Below are 24,378 nucleotides of genomic sequence, written 5' to 3'. Positions count from 1 at the left end.
AGCCAGAAAAAAGGGTAAAAACCTATTATCATATTCATATGCCATGCATTATTATGTTCTAGTGAGTCAACGTGCATACTCGAATAAATGTGGGCTGTAAATAACATCGGTGTTATGAGCTTAAACGTTTACATTTTCCGCTGAGGTTCAGGGAGACATTGATGGCCATTTAAGGGACGGGAGTGAGGGGATAGGAGGCGGGGTGGGGCTGAAAAGGGATGTTTGTGCAAGAGATTGCAAATATTTGGCAGTGAAAAGGCACTCCCCTCAAATCTAACGAACCACTCTCTCGGCAGCAGCTTTGCCTCCGCCACAATCGCAGCTCGGACTTGCTGATGCACTTGAGCCGAGAGTGACTGCCATCTGCGCTGGTAAGCTCCTCGTGCGATTCATGATCCATTCATGATCCGTGATTCAGCAGCTGACAGACAATGCACTTTATTGGCCGTCAATGCATTATGGGCTGACACATGATGCATTTGTTTTGAAGTAAGGAGACGCATCTTATCGGGTCAGTTGGACGTTTATAATCAACATTTAGGCATCGAGGGCTGTTAAAGTATGTTGCATGGAAGCATAGCCTCATTTTCCTACTAGAATATTTCTGGAACGCTGCTCGGCTGACGTAGGATTATTATCAGCGTAAGGCACTACCACTAGACTATAATATTAATAATCATATATTATTGTGCCTAGTATTCCTATTATCCTATGAAGATAAAATAGGTTTAATGAGGACAAAATGAGGCGAGATGTATGTGGCGAATTAACAATTACCATGCAAACAGCGTTCTTGGACTGTTAAGGCTGAAAAAAAATAACGTTTGGTCATCATACGAAAAGGTCATTATACGAACACATAATTTGTCAGTGCAGGTTGTTACATTCACATATATTCATCATCTCGAGTCACACTGATGTGTTCAGTTTTATCCAGGTCAGGTACTTCACAGTAGATATGTTAACTACCTCGCCTGGTATACAGGAGGCCGTGGGTTTGATCCCGACCCTGACGCCTGTATATTTGGAGTTTGCATGTTCTCCCCGTGGTCGTGTGGATTTTTCTCCAGGTCCTCCGGTTTTTCGTCCACAGTTAGACTCAACATGCGTTAAGAGTATTTGGCTGCTATAAATGTCCGCATGATAAGCCACTTCGTTGAGCTATCATTTTGTAGCCCGGTTGCTTCTGAAAATAGCTCTATTGTCCAGTGGGTCTTTTTTTGTTTACGTGTGTGTATATCTCGTATTCACGGCATGTATCACACACGTGTGTATCTAATATTCACGGCATGTATCACACACGTATGTGTGTATCTAATATTCACGGAATGTATCACACACGTATGTGTGTATCTAATATTCACGGAATGTATCACACACGCATGTGTGTATCTAATATTCACGGCATGTATCACACACGTGTGTATCTAATATTCACGGCATGTATCACACACGTGTGTGTGTGTATCTAATATTCACGGCATGTATCACACACGTATGTGTGCATCTATATTCACGGCATGTATCACACACGCGTGTGTGTGTATCTAATATTCACGGCATGTATCACACACGTGTGTGTGTATCTAGTATTCACGACATGTATTACACACGTGTGTGTGTATCTAGTATTCACGGCATGTATCACACATGTGTGTATGTAATATCCACGGCATGTATCACACACGTATGTGTATCTAACATTCACGGCATGTATCAGAGATGTGTGTGTGTATCTAGCATTCACGGCATGTATCACACACGTGTGTATCTAATATTCACGGCATGTATCACACACGTGTGTGTATCTCGTATTCACAGCATTATAACACACGTGTGTATCTAACATTCACCGCATGAATCACACGTGTGTGTAACTAGTATTCACGGCATGTGTCACACACGTGTGTGTGTATCTAGTATTCACGACATGTATCACACACGTATGTGTGTATCTAGTATTCACGACATGTATCACACACGTATGTGTGTATCTAGTATTCACGGCATGTATCACACACGTGTGTGTGTGTGTATCTCGCATTCACGGCATGTATCACACACGTGTGTGTATCTAGTATTCACGACATGTATCACACACGTATGTGTGTATCTCGTATTCACGGCATGTATCACACACGTGTGTATCTAATATTCACGGCATGTATCACACACGTGTGTGTATCTCGTATTCACAGCATTATAACACACGTGTGTATCTAACATTCACCGCATGAATCACACGTGTGTGTAACTAGTATTCACGGCATGTGTCACACACGTGTGTGTGTATCTAGTATTCACGGCATGTATCACACATGTGTGTATGTAATATCCACGGCATGTATCACACACGTATGTGTATCTAACATTCACGGCATGTATCACAGATGTGTGTGTGTGTATCTAGCATTCACGGCATGTATCACACACGTGTGTGTATCTAATATTCACGGCATGTATCACACACGTGTGTGTATCTCGTATTCACGGCATTATAACACACGTGTGTGTGTATCTAACATTCACCGCATGTATCACACGTGTGTGTATCTAGCATTCACGGCATATATCACACACGTGTGTGTGTGTATCTAGTATTCACGACATGTATCACACACGTATGTGTGTATCTAGTATTCACGGCATGTATCACACACGTATGTGTGTATCTAGTATTCACGGCATGTATCACACACGTGTGTGTGTGTATCTCGTATTCACGGCATGTATCACACGTGTGTAGGCACCGAGGAAGTGGCTCCATGTACTTATTTTTGTACTGGCTGGTTCGTTGTATCTTAAATGTTACCCTTGGACATCCTTGCAAACGCGATGTGTCATCGCAAGTGATAATCCAGGTGATAAATAAGATTAACGTATGTTTGTGTTATCATGTATGTTTTTATTTTACAGTTTCATACGTGATTGGAATTTGATTTGTTACATCATAGCGAGACACAAGTACATAACTTACTGATCCTATGCATTATCAGTTTTTTAGTTTTTCTTTCAGACGGTTTCAATACAGAATAGGATCCAATTAGGATGGAATGCGCCTTGAAAATGTAAATTTTTACTACATAACTGCGTGCTGTACCTTATTCGGGAGATATGTGCAACTAAGTATTAATGAAGGGTAAATGTTCAGCCTTTGCAACCTACTTGCTCACACCACTGCTCCACAACGGGGAGCTCAAGAGAAAACAATAGACGGAAAATCTGTCTCCGCATGTCATACAAAGATTATTGTGGACCAATGTTTTTTTACGCATTATATGTTAAGCAGGCAAATGTTAGACGTACCCGTTGAACTCTTTGAGCTTCATCAGCTGTGAGGCATACTCAACTAAAACAAGTTTCTGTGCTGGGTTGCCAAAGATTCTGGGTGATGGCAAATATGCGTTATCCATGAGACATACTAAACTTTGACTTACAACTTTCGTGACTGCAGGAATTCATAGTCTTGGTTCTTTCGGCAAAGAAATGTAGATAGAATCTACGTGACTATCTACGTGACTTTACCGCAAGAACCAACAATATACATACTAAACCGTAAACCATATTTATTTAGAATTAAATATCGCCTCAACTCAAGGGCGTATCAAAACATTGTACCCTAAAATCAACTTCAAAGACAAAATAATGGTCAAGTAAAAGCCATGAGAAAATAATGAGCCTTGCACTCCCTTCTAAACACACTTAGGCTCGTCGCGTGCTGGATCACCGCGGACAAGGCATTTGAGATATTTGGGGCAACACTTGAGAAGCCCTCCCCCTACCCCCAGCATTGAGCGCAAGAGCCCAGGCTGGAAGAGTAGTAGTAATGTCCTGCTCTGAAGAGCCTAGCGTATAAACCCCAGTCGGTAAAGTCACGTAGGTAAAAAAAATAAAACAACTAATTTTTCATTTATTTTATTTTAATTATTATTTTACCCCACGTGACTTTTTACCGAAAAAACCAAAGAGTATGAATCCTTGCAGTCACGAAAGCTTCAAATCTAGAAGTATGGCAGATCAGTCGGGCCGGCACGTGCATGGGTCCAAGGCCATGCAGAGCTTTCTGGGGCCACAATGGCCAGCTTACACTGGATGCGAAAGCTTGCTGGACGCCAGTTGCAAATGAAGTGACATTCTATACCGCTGAAGCAAGTTGTTTGTGATATGCCAGTGTCGAGACCTTTAAGCAGTCACAACGGAAAGTTTGTCTTCCTATTGTCAACTATTTTTGGACGTTCCCCAAAGTACGTGAGCGTGCAGTCAAAAATGTCGAGCATTTCCTTTCGAGATTGAGATGAAGCCGCATGTATGTTGAATGTAAACGCATGCTTTATTGTACAGTATTGTATATCTCCAAGTGTCGCCGATCCAGAACAGCTGTATTTAAACTCCACATTTGTATGACGGGGACCATGACATTCTGAAGCAAAATTACGAGTTCAAATCCCTGTCCGAGACTGATTCATATCATCATGCCATATAGGTAGTTAAAGCGAGTACAACTTTGTGGAATGTAAACATTGGTAATTCTATGGATAGACTAGCCCCCGTCATGGGAATGTGGAATATATGTCATTGTCTCGGAAAACGAGTCCCTTACAATGCTTTGCCTTAAAAGGGTATCTGGGTGCGCGTCACAGACTGAACACTTTCCAGGAGGGTGCTGCTTCGGGATTTGAGTCCAATCTGTGGAATATTTCAAATGTGGGAGGAAACCGTGATATCCGGATAAAACAAACAACCCCACGCATACGAGGGGACAACCACTCAACATCCACTCGCTGTACACACGTGCCATACTGCCATCTCCCGGCCACCTCCAAGAATTTGACAGCACGCAATCTCTGCGTGTTCCGCCAACCCCGCCTCCAAAGCGCTTTCAAGAGCAAGACTTACCGTGTTCTCCGGATGATATGGCACGAAATACAGCAAAAGTTGCGTCCTGTGTCAGTACAATAAGATAAAGCTGCACACACATTTATTGGACGCACCCTCAACTTTCCATTTAAACATACGGTGGGGGGGGGGGGTAAATAATGAGTGTTATCGGGAGAATACGGTAATAACTCACACCAGTTCAGTGTTCACAAAGTGGGGTTCATTTCCCAATACGCGGATTATGTGGTGGCTGCTAATTCGGTACATAAGGTACATATATATACATGTATGGCTCTTTGTTAATCGACTGCTGGAGGAGGGCCTCCCTACTGCGTGCGGGGTCGTCTGTTCGTGGGTGATATTTTTCACCGCAATGGTCAGGACGGGTGGCTGAAGTTGGGGGTTTAATACAGAATCGTTTTTTTGTTCCACTGCCCTCTACTGCACCAACACGCATACAACACCCGTGTCCTAGCGCACTGTTCTATCCTTCCCAAGGGCACATTTCCCTTCCACGTCGCCTTAACAAACTGGTGGGGGCAACTATAGTGAACGAGCACCGGATGAAAGCCGGGAGGGCACACGAGGGGTGGGTGGCCAGCACCACGTCCGGCCGCTTTTGTGCGGTGTGTATTTTCACACCGCACCAGATATTCACTTATTTGAGGCTGAGTCGACCTAGGGGAGGCTCGGTACCGGTTCAGATGATTGTCGCTGATGTTGGCCATGAGAGGGAATCGAACCCGGGTCGCTGGGTTCATGGCGCATCGCGCTAACGGCTACACTCACGCACTAATAATTTGTTTTAAACAAAATAGTAGCTTTAAATAAAAAAATAGTATTGTTTATTTTTTAAGTTCATATTTGATCTATTATTGATATGTATACATTTTATTCAATCGCTTACAAAACTCGACCAAGATCCCTGCACTAATTGAGACGAAACATAACTGTTGAATGTTCAAAGATTACACCTGTAATCTTAAAAAAAAACATCCTAAATTTATTTTAAAAAAATTCATGTACGCTTTAATGTTAATGAAAAGACAGTTTGAACATTTCTTAAAATAAATTTAATAACCCTGTGATTTGTTAAAATAAATATAACCTTATGTGTCCTGACTGTTGGGGCCACCCTGCATATGCAAAATGTTTGCGATGTAGAAAATGTAGATTCTTCTATATCCACCGCAACACACTTCGTACATGAAGACAGCAGCAGTGCCACCTCTCCATTCCACGTGCACCCAGCGCTAGGACCCATGGGGGCGGGGGGGTCCACATTAATTTGTCCCCCCATCCACCCCACCCTCACCCCCCACCCACCATCCCCCCCACCCCTCACAACCTCCCCACACCTCTCACTCCTGCGCCGTAATTAGAATCGTGTCGTCGGCCTCGTCGTCGTCGTCGTGGGCGACGTCCCGGGCAGCGCGTGCGAGTCGGCATTAAAAGAACAAAAACGATCCCGAGAGAGCAGCAGCAGCGGCGTCCGTCCGCCCGCCTGCCGCGACTTTGCTCCTGCCGGCCGGGTAAGCGGTGGCAGGCGGAGGAGGGGGAGGAGGAGGGAGAAACGAATCGCCCAAGAATGGCCGAAAATGCGATGTCTCTCTTGCGCTAATTAATGGAATGGGATGAGTTTCGTCCGCTGTGCCGCGTGGTTTCTTGGTGACATTGCGGCTGTGTTGAACGCCCTTCGTTAGCAGGCTGCTGCGCCCTCTGTGAAGCCGAGCAGGCCTCGCCGGTGCGTGCGTGTGGTGATGGTGGTGGTGGTGATGGTGGCGGCGTGCATTGTGTGCGAGGCGACCTCGCTAATGTGCTCGCTAACAGCACGAGGTGTGTTCGTGGTTTTGCGATTCGGTGTGCGGCCCTATATCTTTCCTTAATCGACTGCCGACGAGGCCTGTTGCGCCCCCCTGCCACCCCCACGTGTTCCTCGTGGGGATGATTGACCTTGCTATACTGTACTACACGCGGTTTAGTGAAAGGTGGGGGTGTGGGTAGGGGAAGTGCCAGGAACCAATTAATATCACTCGCCACTGACGTTAGCCGTGAACTGCACTCGAACTTGGACGCCGCAGTGCGCTTATTGCTCAACGCCATTGCCCCTAGCCACGCGTTTCGCTGTTTTCGAGTTCACCTGTGCCGCAACAAGGGGCACTTGCCCCTCTTGTCTGCCCCGGCTCTCGCCTTGCCTGGGTTCGACTGGGGCCTCGATCATTTGCTGGTACGGTGGTGCACTGGGGGAGACAAAGGCGGCCGGGGCTTGGCTCCAGCCACGGTAAGCCCCGCGGCCCACTTCGTAAAGCGCTTTGCTCCGACAGTCCACGCACGGCACGAGGGTCCGCGTGTTAACCGCTGTCGCCCGGCCTTAATGGGTGCTCGCAAACAACCGCCACGCGTTTCCCTGCAGTCCGTGAGCGGCAGTCCACCCAACCTGCGTGCGTGGTTTATCGTCAAACTTTTGCAGACCGATGTCAATCCGCCGCTGTATGAACGGGTCGACTACTGTGAGTTTAGGCCCTGACGCGAATGCTTTGCTCTCCGTGCTCGTTAATTGCACAATTGTTGCGAGTCCTTTTGTCATTGCGCTGCTGCGGCTATACTTCACCACGCCCGTCGTTGCCTTTTGCTGAGGTTAGGGGCAGGGTTTAGGAACGGTTCCGATGCATCGTCCATCGCCCACTGACGTTAGCCGTGGTCCGGAATCGAACTCGGGAGATTTTTTTTTTTGGTGGAGGTTGTCGTGCGCTAACCACTACGCCACCGGTCCAGTTCCGTGAATGCGGCATGTTGCAGTGCTGTATTAAATCCTTGGGAAAGCGCATTAATGTTTAAGTGTATAATCATTCCTTCTGTTACATTCTGCCACGGTTGAATTTCTCGGTGCGTGCGACACGAAACACATCGTCATGTTCTGCGTGTGAATAGGAATTAAACCCATGGGCAACAACGACCCCCCCCCCCTTCCAATTTCGTTGGGAATTATGATTTTTTTGTATTAATTAAAAACCGATTCCGAACCTTTTAGTCCATCGGTTGCGCTGACAAATCACAACCCGACCGCTCTGTCCACATCTGAGCGAATAGTTGCGGTGGCCTAAGTCACTCCAGTGCCAATTTCTCGTGATGCACAATCATCCCCAGTGCACTCCCCCCTTGTCATTAACATCGCGGGGGACGACACAAAACTACACAAACTCTCTCCTGGAGTCCTCTCGTCGTGGCCAGCAGACCTCTCGGCATTGGTGCAGCCTGTTTTCCTATAACGCGGCGGTAGTTGCGTCCTTGAATTAACACCGCGTTATGGAAAAATCGCGTTGTAATAAACGACATGGGGATGAAGCGCAGTCCGCGATAAGGCGTGAGATGCGTACGCAGGCCGAACACACTGATGCGCGTGGGTAGCATCTAGAAGCATCCAGCAGCATCCCCAATGCCTTGTGCGATGCCAAGCCGAGGCAGCCGCACGACCGATTATTCCTACTCGCACGACGTAGTTCCGTTCACTCGATCGCGTTATATATAAAAAAATGTGTTTCCAAATACATTCGTCGCGTTATTTATCCAATTCGCGTTATGAAAACAACACGCAGCGTTACATGAGAACCGACTGGTATATAGCTCCTGAACATATTGTGCACACGCAAGAAAAGAATGTTCTTGCAGAGATTCTTGTGAATGCGCCACCTCTTTTACAACTAGGAAATTATACACTCTTTTCAGTAATTAATGGGTGTAACAACCAACAAAATGTGAACACGTTTGAATAAATACGTCGCCACAAATGTCTGAGCAGGTCGCTTGAAAGTCAAATAACAAAGCCATGTCAGACGCTGGTGACACTACACAGAATGGCCGCTTGCTACCTGTCCTGATTTGACCCAGGCAGTCCGCGAATTAGCGTCTTTTGTGTATATTGGGTGGCAGCAATTGTTTTGTACCGAGGCCTGATGTGTTGAACTTTATTGTAGTGTGTTGCATAGTTTTATGGTAGACTGACTGAGAAATGGTCCCGGTTTGATCCGTGGAAAAGGTGGCAACTCTAACTAAAGACCAAATGGTGGTGGCAGTGCAAAATATTGAATAGTCAAGGTCATTGGGAATACCTCAATACATTGGGGAGTGAAATATATTTATAAAGAATTAAGAATATTGGAATAGAATAGAACCAGATGCTGCTATTTAGAAACACTATCCAACAAAACCCAGACTCTGGATTTACAGTGTTTGAAAAAAACGCAAGTAAACTTAAGCACTGCAACACAGCGTAGTGATACTATGTGTGCTTAATAGTGATCAACGTTATAATGATCGTGCTGTCGAGAGCTCAAATTGATGCGTGTATCGTGAGGATAAACATTAACCTTGGTCGATATTTTGGTGCCTCATTATTTGCACCAATCCTACTATCTGCATGTCCACCTACATTCCACACTGTTTAAGAACAGAAGTGGGGGGAGGGGAGTGGTGGCTCAGGGGTTAGCACATTGCACTGTAAACCCAGACACAGATCGATTGCGGCTATGGTTAACGTCAGTGGCACGTGATATTTAAAGTCACCTTCACTTACTAGTTTCTGCTCCCACGACCCCTTAATCTCTCCGTCATAACCACCACCGTTACTGTTCCCCCATTCTCACTCATTCCCCAATCATCAATCCATTCATCATCATTTACTGTTATCAATTTCCCTTGCGCCGAATTCACGCATCACAGATTCGCCTATTGCTTCCTCTCTATTTCATTCACCTCATCTCCACCATTACATTAATATGTTTTACCATTGTTAATTCTTTGTAAAGCGCCTTTGTTTAAGGCGCGACATAAATTTCCTATAAGATAAGACCAATGAACAGTACAATTGGAAATGACCTTGGTAAGGTGACCCAGTGGCAGCCTTGTCTACAGCAGAGTAACAGGGGAACCTTAGCTTTTACTACAGTGCGGGATGATAGTTGTGTTGGTGTCCTGAGGTCACACTCTTGCGGACATGCCAAGGGCTGCGTTGTTTCCACTGTACGCCCGTCCTGCACGTCCACAGCCGCAGCGGGGCGATATTTAAGTCCAGCGCTTCCATACACACACAACAAATCCAGGATGTGGAGGGGGATGGGGGGCTTTCTGGTTAATTATCGTTAACGTTTCACCCATCGCAGCTGTTAAAGGAGCAATCTGGCCACGTGGTTGTACAGTGGGAAAATTGCAAGTTTATCCTAGTCGGGAGTCGACTCGACGAATCATCATCCATATGTAGGGGTTGATCAAATCAGTACCACTTTGTGGGATATCAACGGTGGTTGACTTGTGACAGACTGATCATGTCATATGAATGTGGCATTCAGAATGTTGTTCTAATGCTAGGCCACAATTTGGGTCCTGCCATAGAAATGTGGAATTTGCTCTGCGAGTTTAATGCAAGACTAGCATTAGGAAGGAGTGCCACCCAGTTGCTGTGAGAATCCCGAATATAAATGTCTTTATCTCATGATATGACAATGGCATGAACATTGCTCTCTCGTCTCTTTCGAAAGTCCACGTGGTTTCTTGCACAATTGAGCATGGGGTGGTGATAACATCCTGTTCATAGCGCCAGATCCAGTGGTTGAAATTGCTCTTTCCAATGGCCGGGGGCAAGTTTATCCCACAGGACTTTGCTGCACCACATGGGTTAATCAAAACATATTTGGGAGAGTAAATCTCTAACAAAAAACCCCAGCCACACACGTGCTCGCCTGTGAGGAAATGTGCAGTTCCTACTCGACCCCAGTTTTTTTTTAGTTCTACCCAGAATAACCCAGACCAGATCTGGATGGAATAGTTCACAATGTCTCTTAAATTTACAATAACTTCAACACAGGTCAAGTACACGTCACCCCGGCTTAAAAGAGTATTGGGGATGGTGCTCACCTCCATTGGCAGCCCCGAGCCAGCAGTGAAAATTTTACATTTCTGTGGTGGGGGACAGACCAGCCATAAGACACCCACGGTTGACTTTCAACCTCGGTGGCACTCGTTTTATTTACTCTGCAAGGGATGATGGGCTGAGTTGAGCCCCGAGCGAACTTTGAAGTTGACAGCTTGTAATTTAGAGTCTGCTACTGTAAGTACAGTGCTCCCCGCTTGGGTAACATCATTATTGGTGTCCTATGAAGTGTTGACAGCGCTTTGTAACGTCTTGCGAGTTGAGGTAAATTGAGGACTGTTTACTTAAAACGCTGTTCGCGAAATGTTGTACCCTAAACACAGTGGGGGGTCCTATATTAGAGCTCACTAACCGAGTGTGTCCGTCCTTCCAGAAGCTTCTACACTAATCCTCGTGCAAAGCTGTCGTGTGATTAGTATATGATCAATGGTGTTTGATTCGTTAAATTATATAGAGGTTTATTGTGTGTATGTATGTTGAACTTCTTTCGCACTGTACGCAGCCAACAGTGCTAATCGGAGGCTCATAATGTTTATCTGACACAAGCCAGCTCCGCTTAGACCTTGTGTTTGAATCTGGTTTTCCGTCACCAACCAGGTTCTCAAGTGCAGAGCGGATTATTTTTTCAGCCTGATAACCAATGACTGCAAGTGTGCTCAAAAATTGGTTTTAATTGCATGTCCGCATGAGGTAAAGCTTCGGAAGCAGACGCAGGCGTAAACCACTAGCTCAAATGCACAGTTGAAGGAGATGCAGTGGAGTTGTTGTGAGACAAACCTTTGAAGGACACTGGGCCAAGGCCAGGTATCCATTGCGAGTTGTTTCATGATAAGTGCTGCTCTGCACTCTCTACTGTATTAGGAACAGGAATGGATTGCAGTCATTTCCATGTTCGAGGCTTTAACAAAACATTTCATGGAAATAATCGCCATTTAGTTAAATAAAAGTAGTGCTTTGTGAATTGTATTCCAATCACAACTTGTATTGATAAGCTGGATCAAAAGTATATATCTTAATAAAAACATGTTCTATCTGTGTATTATGACCTTTATACAGTTAAACATGCATTTCAGATGCAACGTATCAGTAGTGATCATTACAGAGAAGCAAGCTTTTTGAAAGTGGAAATTAACTCAAGTTGTATGAATAGATTTTGATCGAAGCAAATTGAATTTTTCCTCCTTATGGGAGTACACAGTGACTGTGTGGATGCGATTGGTACGGTGGGAATCTACAGGGTGACTGCTTTTGTGAGCATCGGGGAGGCCCTCTGCTTACAGCCCTGAGCCAGTGGTGCAAATTGTACATCTCTATTGCCAGGGTGCCTTCTAGCAATAACCAGGGCTGAAAAGTACAATCATTAATGGAAATGAATTAATAGTAAATATTAATAAAAAATTTGATGCCCTTTATAAATCCTCTGCTTCTTGAAGGCCTATCCATTCTGTGCCGTTTTGCTTGACCAAAATGTATCACGCATCGGTCAGTGTGGTGTGGTGAAGTGAGTAGAATCCAGGATCCGTTCAGATATCACTCGCCACTCGTATTAGTGGCCAAGGCTGGAAATCCAACTCGACGCCGTGGGTTCATGCAGCAGTAGGGAATGCACCGTGCTCCTGCCGCACTCCCACTGATGGTGCCGGCATGGTGCATCATTTCATGCTTATGGTCATCTCAGCTTTGCAATAAATAGATCAGCAACAGTGTCCTATCGATCCAGTACAACTCCATACACGACTCGAGTTCTCACCGAACATCTCCTGGGTCCAGTGGGCTAACTATTACACACAGCAGCATCCCTTTTTCACCTTTACCCCTTTTTTTTGCCCGGTCACTTGAAGACTGGAGTGGGCAGCACGCGGCTAGTAGCCAGGAGAGGAAGACTGCCACCGTTGAGTCGCTAGGCGTACAGTGTATGTAGGTGGACACCTTGTGCCAATTGTAATCTCAATGTGATTCTCCAACTCTCGTGCTGAGTGACTCTGGTATCTCTCTCCCCTTGGCTGCGAAGGACTGACCGCGGCACGCAGGCACACACGCGCCGCCATGTGGGAACGATTCGCCTCTCAGCCCGGAGAGGACCATGACGACTCCTCTGACAAGTTCTCCGCTACTGAGTCCATAATCATGAATGGTACGTGCCGGGAGGGTTATTTTAGAGACAGAGTCCTCCTGTGATTGCTCATTGCGGATTACTCGGGCTTCTGTTAGCACGATAAAATAATGATGGAAAATTTTGATGTAAGTTGGGAGTGGGGGAGGGGGTGTAATCTAACCACGGGACAGCCACTGTTGATATCCCACAATTTGGTTCCTATTTTGTTGACACCTGAGAATGTGAGTTGAGCTCTCTAACCAGAGGTTTCAATCGTACTTATACAATATTAATGTGTTCTCTCTTTGCTCATTAATGAGTGCATATCAGCCGCTATGGCATGTGGATGAGAAACATCCACATTAACGAATGAATAAAAAATCAAAGAAGTATGGAGAGATTCATGTGATAGACAGAAATAGGAACATGTGGATTAGAAAACACAAGTAGATTAAAGACGTCTTGTTGTTAAGAAAAGTGAGTAGTCTTGGGTGCAGGACAGGTCACTGGGTGAGACTAACAGATCACTGGAAGCCAAGGAAGGAATCTCGCCTGAGAGGTCCATCCACTGCAGAGATGGAGCGAGGAAGTCGACTCGTGTGCAGTCGCTAGCATCACATTGTTACATCGCAGCACTGAGAGATGTTCTACGGTGTGGGGAAACCTTTATCCAGCAGTGGATTGATCATGGCTGATGATTGCAGGAGGATGTATTTGGTCTCCTCGTGAAGGCAGACGGAGCTCGTCTACATCCACAGAGGCGGCCGTCGCCGCTTTCCCAGTGACCTCGGGACACGTGGCTCTGTGTTTTGAGTGCACGAACAGGCGGTTCATTCACATTGCCCGTCCGCACTTTGTTTTAACTCTCCCAGGCGCATTTGATGTGCAGCCCAATTGCTCTACAACAAAAATAACTGGCACATGAAAACCCAGTATTATTGTTGAATTAATTAAATAAACGACCCAGCACGTACAAGGTTATTTTCCCACAAATCCGTGAGCGCTCTATTCGGTACTGGGTGCATCAAGCATACGTACGCGGGGGGGGGGGGGGGGTGTAAAAAGTACACGTGCATACAGGGAGGTGGGGAGGGGTCAAGTTTTGACAGGTTTTTGTGTACGTACTAAATGAATGGCCCCTTGGCACAGATGGCTACAAACAGTGTGAGAGAGGTTCCACATACATAGTGTGTGAACGTGTGTGTAATTGTATATGTAAAGCCTTATTCAAACTGAATAATATCTGGGTCGGTGGTAGACTGGAATAGGTGGCACGTGACTAGAAGCCACAGCCATAGCAAGAAGTATTCTTCACGTGAAAATATTTTCCGGGTGACCGGCTCGGACAGACCAAGTTCAAATTAAGGCCTATGCGTGCAGGGAGCATTGTATTGTTGTGATTAGTACAAACCCGGAAAGCCAAGTTCGATTCCCACTTGCAGCCAAAATATCTTAACCAGTCCAGGGCCAGCCCTAGGTTGACTCAGCCTCAAATTAGTACCTGGTGCAAATGTGTAAATATCGCCAATTTGGAAACTAAGGTGGCCGGGCGAAGCGCTGGCCACCCACTCCCTCGTGTGCCGTGTTGGCCTTGATAGGTGTCGGCTAACAGCACTTGCCCCAACAGTCTGTTAAGGCTATACAGGAGTTCCTTGTCCTATATCTGAATGTATGCCTGTGTGTGTGTGCATTGTGAAGGCTCCCAAGAGAGGTTGCAGCAGAAGCTGGTTGGAGGAAGCGAAAGATGCAGAAGACAGCGGTGCTGCTCGGGGATGGAGAGCCCACGCTGTCTCAAGTGGGCCGTGCTGCTGCTGTACCTCCTCTCCAGCGTGCAGTTCACACTCTGGTTCACCACCGGTATGACACACGTTCTCACACACACACACGGACAAATATCCCCCATATAGCCCTTAACAGGCTGTTGGGGCAAGTGCCGAGAACCTATGAAGGCTGGAACAGCACACCACGTGTGGCCGCCTTTGTCTCCCCAGTGCTGATGTTTACTACACACCGCACCAGGTACTGACTGAAGGCTGAGACAACTTCAGGGGAAGCCCAGGACCGGTTCCGATGTTCGCTATCAATGTTCGTCATGGCCGGGAATCGCACTCTGTTCGTTTGGTTCATAGAGCAGTGCATTGACCACCACGCCACCACTCCCCAATACTGTACATACTCCTACACACAGATCCCCCCTATAGCCTTAACAAGACTGTTGGGGTTCTGTTAGCAAGGACCTATGAAGGCCGGGCACACAGACATACACAGGCATGTGCAGTACATGCATACGTGCACTTGGACACACACATACACGCCCACACTAGGGGTATATATTAAACATTCACAGAAGATGAGTGTGTGCGTCTGTTGAGCGGCCAATTTCCACAAAGTTCTACCTGTGTCTCGACTCCAGAGGAAGAGTAAAATCTAGTTGTGAAAATTCCACATTACCAGTCTCTATAGGACGGCTTCTCTTGTGTTTTAAAAGAGTGGAAGATGATAATACTAATTTACAGCGCTTTTGCCAATCCACTACTGGATGAGGGTCTCTCTACATAGGGGATTATTTTACCATACTTGACCATGTTGGTCAATACAGGTTGGTGATAGTGAGGAGCATAGATGATAGATGACGGTTCAATGACTGATTTTGCTGATGACATAGTATGATGATTATTATTACCATCATATGATGACACTAAAAATAAGGATGTTGACAATAACACCAGTGGCAATAATTATAATATGATGATGATAAGTCAACCACCAACCCTGTTTTGAACTCTTGAACCAATCGGCTGCTCTGTAGGCGCTAGGTGGATTACTACACTGTAGGATCGCGAGGAATGGTGGCGCCTTGTGGAGGCCTTCATCCAGCAGTGTATTGATAATTGCCGATGATGGCACCATCACCTCCCCCCAACCCACTCGCTGTTATCTCCACCACCAGTCTCGCTGTCATCGCGTTACGCCATCGACGCTGGCAGTCGGGCACCGGCAGAGCAAGCGGCCGCCCTGGACGGCGGTGGCAGCGGCAGCGTGGTGCGCGCCGTCCATCTGCTCCGGCACGACGTGGCGCGCGTCTCTGAGCGCCTCGCCGGCGCCGAGAAGGCGGCGAGCACGCGTACGACGCGGCTGCAGCAGCTGGCGCTGCTCGCGCAGGCGACGGAGGAGCGGCTGGTGCGTGCTCGGGAGGAAGCCGCCGTCGCTGCCCGACGTTTCGACGCGGCGCTGGCGGAGCTGAGAGCCGAGGCACGAGACGGCGCGAGGGCCGCGCGGGACGGAGGCCGCGAGGAGGCGGCGGCGCTCGCGGCGCGCATCGCCAACCTCACAGCCGCCGTGTGGGACGTGCGACACGGGGTCGCGGAGCTGCGCGACGACGTGGAGGAGGTGCGCGCCGTCGACCGCTGGGGCGCCGCACTGGCTGGAGCGGTGAACTTGACCTTGGCGAGAGGTGAGGGAGATGTGCGTGCGTGCATCCGCGTGTAACGGCGTGCGTGCGTGCACACGCTTGCCTCTTTACATCTCCAGGTGATCCACAATGCCACTGCCAGACTTCTCACACGCACCTTTAAATGAAACTACATCAGCACAGAATACGGTCCCTCCTGGCTTCCTAATTTAATCCCTCACTCTCAACACTTGCACCCAGCACCCCCACAGCTTAACGAATGGATCTGTGCATCTTATGGTTTTGGCTGCAGGACCACCTGGGCCCAAAGGAGACAGAGGGGACCCTGGTCTCCCTGGCCAGAGGGGACTGCAGGGTTTCAAAGGGGATGCTGGAGAGAGAGGTACACTGCGTGTTTGTGCCTCGTATTTCACACCGCTTGGTTTGCCTGTCCGTATGTTCGAGGTAAATGACTGCTTTCGCGATAACGCGCGGCAGTGGGTGTAATGCACACTGCTGATCCAGCGCCGCCTCCACCGGATTTTTTATTTCCACGACTGGCTTCGGGTTGCTATTGGAGGTGAACACTGCCATTCACTTACTTGAACAGGGAGACGCTCCATCTGGGTACCGGCGTTTGCAAGATGTTATCTCCCTTGCCTAGAATGCAGGAGGTGGTGGGTTCGATCCCAACCCTGATGCGATAAGCCACTTTGATCAGCTATCATTTGTGGCCAGGTCGCCTTTGAAAAAGAGCTAATAGCTCAGTGGATTTTATCTGGTAAATAAACTGGTTTAGCTATTTTTTTTAGATTCTTGCGAAACCACTTTCAGCTGTGCTCTTTCGCAAGATAATTGTGGCCAGAATAGACTCACCCCACTGGCTTTGTGGTCACTGGGGGGCAGGTCTGGCAGCAATGAGCAACGACTGTGGAACTTGCTGACCTCCATCCCAGCACCGTGCATAGGTGTGGCAGCTGCAGTTTTTCACAATCAAACAGGGCGTACGTGTTAAGAAGCTCATAATGGCTGGCACCCGAACTTCATGTTCTATTGAAGAGCACCTGTAACCGATATGTGAGGTTCCGGGTTCGTGTGTCCGGCCTTCAGCTGTCGCATTCTCACGGTGAATTGGCTGCGTGTGTACATTTACCAGTTCCATTTAATATCAATGGCACAACTGATACAGCAGTGGATTGACGAGGGGCTGAGAATTATTATTTACTTGCATCGCTGTTTTATAAGATGTGCAATTCCACTGAATTCTTTAAACATCAAGATTTTTACATTATGCATGTAAGTCCACTGAATTCTTTAAACATCAAGATTTTAACATTATGCATGTCCTTGCTAAAGGCATAGTTATTGTTGAAGAGCAGGTGTGAAGTGTTTATTGTATTTATTTACTCTGTAAACAAACCAAGCACTTTGGTTTTGAACCAGTTTTGGTTGCATTCGTATCGTATCTTGTCTCCGATGACGACAATTGTTCTTTTGTATCTAACTATTCCAGGACCCCAGGGGTTCCCGGGCCCCCAGGGACAGATGGGACTCCGAGGCCCCATGGGTCCTCCAGGGATGGCGGGGCCGCCAGGTAAGGGAAAGGAATCGCTGATCCATATCTAACTGGGATCCTAGTCCATTGTAGCGACCACGAGAAGTGTAGCTCGGAGGCATGGGGAGTGGGGTTGGATTATATGTGGCTGGCGCTCTGCTAAGTGGGTGCAAGGCGACGTGGCATTGCGGTGAGAGTACCCGACTCGCAATTGGCAGATGGTCAGTTTATATCTCATTCAGAGACTGACTCATCCCAATCGTTGCCACCGCTCCAAGGGTGGTAAAATGAGTACCACTCTGTGGAAAGTAAATGGTGATCTTCCTGAAGATCTAGTGGATGCCACCTATGAGATGTAATATTTCCATCTCGAGCTGTGTGGTCAGTAAAATTATTACAAATTTGTGGAAAGCCAACAGTTGTCATCGTTTGGAATGGCTGATCCCCCCCCCCCCCCTCCATTATAGGAATGTGGAATTTCCACGACTGGCTCAGAATCATGAAGAGAAATGAACGCCATCCCACACTTAATTGAACAGGGAGACACTTTTAATGGGATTTGTCATCTGTGAAAGTAACATTTGCCGGATGTTGACTTTGTGTATTAATCTCCTTCAGATGATTCGATTCCCACTCACGCTCGCTCAGTAATGGCTTTGGATGCAGAGCACTAACACGACGAGAGCCGATGTGAGATTCGTTTTGGCGTTCGCGAAGTAACAAACGCAGAGCAGCGCTCTTACTAACAGGTTCAAGTAGTTGTGGAATATAACACACAGCTTATAAGTCGTCAGTTCCACACATCAATCGTACGTGGAAATATTTTAACTTAAGGAATTTAAACTCGATGTCCAACAGAATACGGTATATTCTAGATTTGAAGTTTTCGTGACTGCAAGGATCCATACTCTTTGGTTCTTTCGGTAAAGTCACGTAGGTAAAAAATAAAAATTATAATGAAAATAATGAAATAAAATAGAATTTTATTATTTTCATTTTATTATTTTCATTATTTTTATTTTTCATCTACGTGACTTTACCGAAAGAACCAAAAAGTGTCATACGGTATGTCATGCTTAAACTTTAGCATTTTTAGAGCTTTGTTCATAGACTACACTGCAGTATAGCCGTCAAGGTGTCTCTGCTTCAGCTGCAGATGCTCAATCAATCCTGTGCTGTGTTCAGTTGGCAAAGGCATGATTAGCTGAATATGCGATTACTCATGATGAATGAGTGGTGTTTATCACATTGTCGAAAGCCAATGTTTAGAAAATCAGGCAGGCCTCCACAAAGTCTAACTTTTAAGCGAATGCAAAAGGCCAAAAGCCCACAAAGGCTCTTGGGATTGTAGATAACAATCACATTTAAGTTTAACAAGCTGCCTTTGTAGGATCCCATAGTTTTCTCTTGCCAGGATAAATAACAACCACAATTCTCTTTCAGTAGGGTCCTGGGAAAGTGGGATTTTTGACCAATACCATTTGGATTTTTTTTGGGAGGAAACTGCAACGTACAAGAAACACTCGCATGTCACTCATGCATGGAAATAGGACTCAATCTCTTATTGCACACTTGCAGTTGGGTAATGCCCACGCTGTGGTGCTGATGATCACAATCAAAGATTAAAACTGTACACTACAGCTGTGACAGTTCTGTTGATGCCAATAGCAGCATAGAGTCACGATCCCGCTTGTAAAAAGGCGTTTGACTTTACAATGCCTCTCACTATATTCCTGGTTCTTTCGGTAGTCACGTCGATAGAAAATGAAAATAAAAGTAAAATTTTAAAATAAAAGCAAAAAACCACGATGTTTCGATCGCAACACAAGCGGTCTTTGTCATCGCTCCGCCTGACTTTGCCAAAAGAACCAAGAATATGAATTCCTGCAGTCACAAAAGTTTTAAGTCAAAATGCCTCTCACTGTTGGCATGCGCGGTTTGGATTGAAATATGCAATGATGCCTTATAGGCTTTCATATTCAGTGGGCAGCAGAGGGCAGTACAGCAAAATCCATTGTTTAACTGTACTATGCTCCCCCGCCTTTGCTAACCCCGCACTGAACAGCGGCGGAGTGTCACAGGGTCGTAAGTTCACATTATGTCATGGAGAATTAGGATCCAGCAGTGCCTTGCATAGTGCGCTGTTTAAATTTTTGGTACTGTTCTTTAAAAGAGAACCCACCATCTGTACTGCAGCAGCTTCCTGGAATGGATTGCCACCTGTCAGAATGGAGCCACCTAAGCAGGCGTCATGATAGCCCTTAAAAGTAATTGGGGTGAATTTACAGACCGACCCACGCACAGACAAACAAACATTAAACACGTGAATGCTCTGCCTGTTTACACAGCCCCGCTGTCAGAACAGGGGCTCGAACCGGTGACCGAAGAACATAGAGCCGAGTTTGTCGACATGCAAACCCAGATTGCGCCCATCCTCGCCAGCGTCACTCGTAAGGGGACCGAGCGTCGCACGTTGTACGCTTTGTCGAGGTGGCACTGCTACTTGCTTGATAGCTGCGGTGCAAATAAAACGATGGTTTGGGAGCTTGACGGTCGTTTTCCCCTGTGATTTAGAACGTATTCCACACACTTTCCCCCATCGTGTTCCATTAATCTCTGAAACGATTTAGGTTATATTTTGAAAGCGATGGGCAGAGTTTTAGGCAGATGAGCAACACCAAGACTGACTAATGAGAGAGAGCTTTACGTTGACTTCTGACCAATGGCGGCGTCCTATCATTTTTTTCCATTTGTGTTATTCATGGTTATAGTTAGCGTCAGGGTGAGAACTACAGTTTTAATGTTCATGCTGCAAATCCATGAATAAAGTATATTTAATTTAGCACTTTCAAAGCTGAACAGATGATACTAAGAACCTACATGAAGGATGTAAATGTTATTACATAATTACATCTTTGTAATTAAATCCACTAAATTATTATAATGGAAAACATTTTGGTGGGATACTTTCCGAAATACATGAAAACGGCTTTCAGTTCAAACCACAACTTTTTGCATCATTTGGCCCACTCATGGTGAGGATCAATGGGAGCTCCAGATCTTTGTGCTGCAAGTGGGTGGTTTTGTCAAATAAAAGTCAAAACAACCCCTACAATGCAGTGCAATGTCCCGTTACAAGAATGCCTACTTCAGTGTGTTTCCATTACCTTCTGGTTAAGCCCGTTGCTGTATAGGGGTATTTGTTAATTGATCTTATTTCCCTTCTCATCTTTGCCTCCCTCCACTCCCATATTCACATCGCGTAACTCAAGCTTCCCACTTTTGAGAGCATTTGAAGGCGTGGATGCAAATTGTCTTTGTGACGAGAAGCTATGGGTTTAAAAATAACAATGCATCCGAGTAGAGACATTGTTTGAGGATCTGACATTTATCGCAAGGTTTCAAATTTACAATTTTCCCCTGGTGGTCACGTGATCTGAATTCCATGGTTAGATGATGCCAATAGTACAGCCTTGGCCCTGGTGGTCAGAGTGCACTTGGAAGTTTATATGGAGTTGATGGTTCGATTCCCACTACCATTGTCTAGTAATTTATGCAAAGAATTACCAAAGCATGTTTGCCTTTTGATTTAAAGCTTTCGTGACTGCAGGGATTCATATTCTTGGTTATTTCGTTAAAGTCACGTTGAAGGGAAACAATAAAATAATAATTTTTATTGTTTTATATGTATTTTATTATTTTATTGTTTCCCTTCTGCGTGACTTTACCGAAAGAACCAAGAATATGATGTTTGCTGTGAGGTGAACTATTAAAGGCCACATAACCTCATCAGTCACAAGAGTAAGAAATTATGTTCAGAATCAGAAATGGATTTCCCCGAATGAAGCCCCATTGAGCTAAGAAGCTCTTTTAAAAGGGTGACTCAGCTAGAAAACAACATGAAAGCATTCCTGAGTCTCAACCCTAGTTACTTTACTCATAAAACAATGAAAATGGTCAACTTTGAAGATGCATTTAATCCATCCCTTGCGCAAGTGACACATCCCCTGATGTGTTTTCGACCACCGAAAGACAACATGTTTTGCTATACATAATTAAGGTTTCCCTGCTTCCAGCGCTGCCTGCTTTGTTTGCAGCACATTCCCCAACCGTGCCTCTCGCCAGATGCACCCCCTGACCCATTGGTTGCGCAGCAAAAAAACCCACTGCCTTCCTGTAAAACACAGTCCGTTTGCATCCGGGTGTTCATAGGCCTCAACTGCTGTTTCATGCACACGTTTGTTCGGCATGCTGGCTTCTTTCCCCGATCTTTACCGAATCCGTGCGAGCCCCTGGAGGGTACTAACCGTGTGAGTACAATTAATGCATGAAATGTGGACATTGATTTAAATTAAGCTTAATTGCTTTTGGCCTTCATTTCAGGGCCACCTGGGCTGAAGGGAGAAACAGGTGAGATGAAAAATGTGCTGATTCTGTATTGTGTGTGCGTGGTTTTATTTATGCCATCAGTGCCCTGAAGCCAGCAAGTGGTGAGATCTTAAAATTATCACAGCTTCGTGGGATGCCAACAGTAGTCTGACGGGAGTCACTTGTTACCTCAAAGGGAAAGTAGAATTTCCACCACTGGCCCAATAAACATGCTGCTTCTGTATCTCCATGTGTCCCTCATGTGTTCTATGTATCTCTTGTGTGTCCATCCCATGTATCCCACACAACCCAGCCGTGTCTCCCGTCACCAGATATCCCCAATGTTTCACTTTTTATCTCGTGTCTGAGGTGTGTCTGCTTCAGGTTTAACGTGTGTCCTATGTTTCCCCCACATCCTTCATGTCTCCGTGTATCCCCACATCGTTCGTATCCCAATGTCCCATGTACTCCCACATCACACACGCGTGTACATGCGTTCCCATCTCGACCATGTTCCATTCAACCTTGGTCCCCACGTGGCATCCTACTTGTCTCTCAAACGTTCTCTCTTCTCCCCCTTGTTCTCCACATCCCCCGTCACCCCGGCCTCCACTGTGTTCCTGTCACCCCCACACCTCGTTCGCCAGGCGGAGCGGAGTGCGGCGTTCGCCTGGTTGGGGGCGCAGGCCCCAACGAGGGCCGGCTGGAGGTGCTGCATAACGGGATCTGGGGCACCGTGTGCGACGACGAGTTCGACTTGGCCGACGCAGACGTAGCCTGCCGCTCGCTCGGCCACCGTGGTGCCATCAACTTCCATGACAGCGCTCGATACGGACAGGGTGAGCCGTGCGGCACGCGGGTTACGGGGGCGCAGGCACAGACGGTCAGGTGGGGTGGTCGCCTGGCCAGTTCGCTCGTGTTGGTTGCCTGTGAAGGTTTAATATAGAAATCTCTGCGAGTTTCCCGGGAGTTCTTGTAGCTGGCTGTCATTGAACTGTAGACTCAACTCGAAAAAAGTTCTGTAAAGCTTTGAATGCATAAGGCATCCCTTCTTCATGATGGTCTTCACGCTCTAGGGATGGTGTAAATACCGCATGTAGATATGCTGGCAACATGTAATCCTGCCACGGTTGCCAATCAGGTCATCAGTAACATCATGGCTGATGTACCTGCGCTGGTTAGGCACTGCCTCACCAACACTTACTTTACCTGGAATGGTACCTTCTATAAACAAAACGAGGGTACCCCTATGGGTTCCCCCTTGTCACCAGTGATAGCCAATGTTTTCATGGAGAAGTTTGAATCAGACGCCATCCAGACTTCCACCCTTCGTCCTTCCCTGTGGAAGAGATATGTGGATGACACTTTCGTCATTTGGCCACATGGCCTCCCAGCATTGAACCATTTCCTAGACCACATCAATTCCAGACACCCATCCATCAAATTCACCATGGAAATGGAGAAAGATGGCAATCTGCCATTCTTGGATGTTCTGTTTGAGAGGAGGCTTGATGGCTCTTTTGGGACATTCTGTTTACAGGAAGGCCACCCACACAGATTCCTACTTGAAACCTGATACCACCACCGCTCGGCTCAAAATAATTATCTCATCAAACACTATACCATTGGGCTCATTGCATTTCTGACCAACACCACCTGGCCAGTGAATTAAAACATGTACATCTGGCCCTCAAGATGAACGGATACTCTGACCGTACTATCCGCCAAGCTGTTTCTCCCACCGTACAGAAACAACCACCTGATACTCCGATCAAAATCATCACGTTGCCATACATAGAAGGCGTTACCAAAAAGATTTCCAAAATTCTAAACAAACACAAGATCCAGGTCCGGTTCAACACAGTACACAAAATTTGTGATCTGATCCCATCCGTAAAGGATGTCATTCTGGACTTGCAGTACCCCATTGTTTACAAATTGAGTTGTACCTGCGGTGACTGCTATATCGGGGAGATGAAACGACATATTTCTGACCGAATTCGCGAGCACAAATCAGATTAGAAACACGGCAGAATGAATTCTTCGGCCGTAGCTGATCACTGTTTCAACACAGCGGGTTCTCATGATATTGTTTTCTCCGATACCAAAGTACTCTGCAAACCTCCCGGATACTACCAAAGATTTGTCCATGAGCCATCCAGATA

General features: G+C 46.4%; 1 protein-coding gene across 6 annotated transcripts in view; it reads left to right on the top strand.

Moving 5' to 3' along the window:
- Positions 1–240: 240 nt before the first annotated feature.
- Positions 241–24,378, top strand: part of LOC116941516 (uncharacterized) — a 32,698-nt gene continuing 8,560 nt past the window's right edge. Inside the window, exons 1-10 of one of the 6 annotated variants that reach the window (XM_032952660.2) lie at positions 268–371; positions 6,261–6,410; positions 12,816–12,938; positions 14,598–14,756; positions 15,850–16,353; positions 16,604–16,693; positions 17,804–17,884; positions 20,194–20,295; positions 22,229–22,255; positions 22,861–23,052. In XM_032952660.2, the coding sequence (XP_032808551.1) occupies positions 12,851–12,938; positions 14,598–14,756; positions 15,850–16,353; positions 16,604–16,693; positions 17,804–17,884; positions 20,194–20,295; positions 22,229–22,255; positions 22,861–23,052 (1,243 nt within the window). In that variant the 5' untranslated portion in view covers positions 268–371; positions 6,261–6,410; positions 12,816–12,850. Of the gene's footprint in view, positions 372–6,195; positions 6,411–6,446; positions 7,160–12,815; positions 12,939–14,597; positions 14,757–15,849; positions 16,354–16,603; positions 16,694–17,803; positions 17,885–20,193; positions 20,296–22,228; positions 22,256–22,860; positions 23,053–24,378 lie in introns of those variants that run through there. The other 5 variants (XM_032952657.2, XM_032952659.2, XM_032952661.2 and 2 more) reach the window with 5 other exon arrangements.

The sequence above is a fragment of the Petromyzon marinus genome, chromosome 12, assembly GCF_048934315.1.
Source record: "Petromyzon marinus isolate PM22_M1 ecotype Great Lakes invasive population chromosome 12, UKy_Petmar_22M1.pri1.0, whole genome shotgun sequence".
In the NCBI taxonomy this organism is placed as follows: domain Eukaryota; kingdom Metazoa; phylum Chordata; class Hyperoartia; order Petromyzontiformes; family Petromyzontidae; genus Petromyzon; species Petromyzon marinus.
This window is presented reverse-complemented; position numbering and strand designations above follow the sequence as displayed.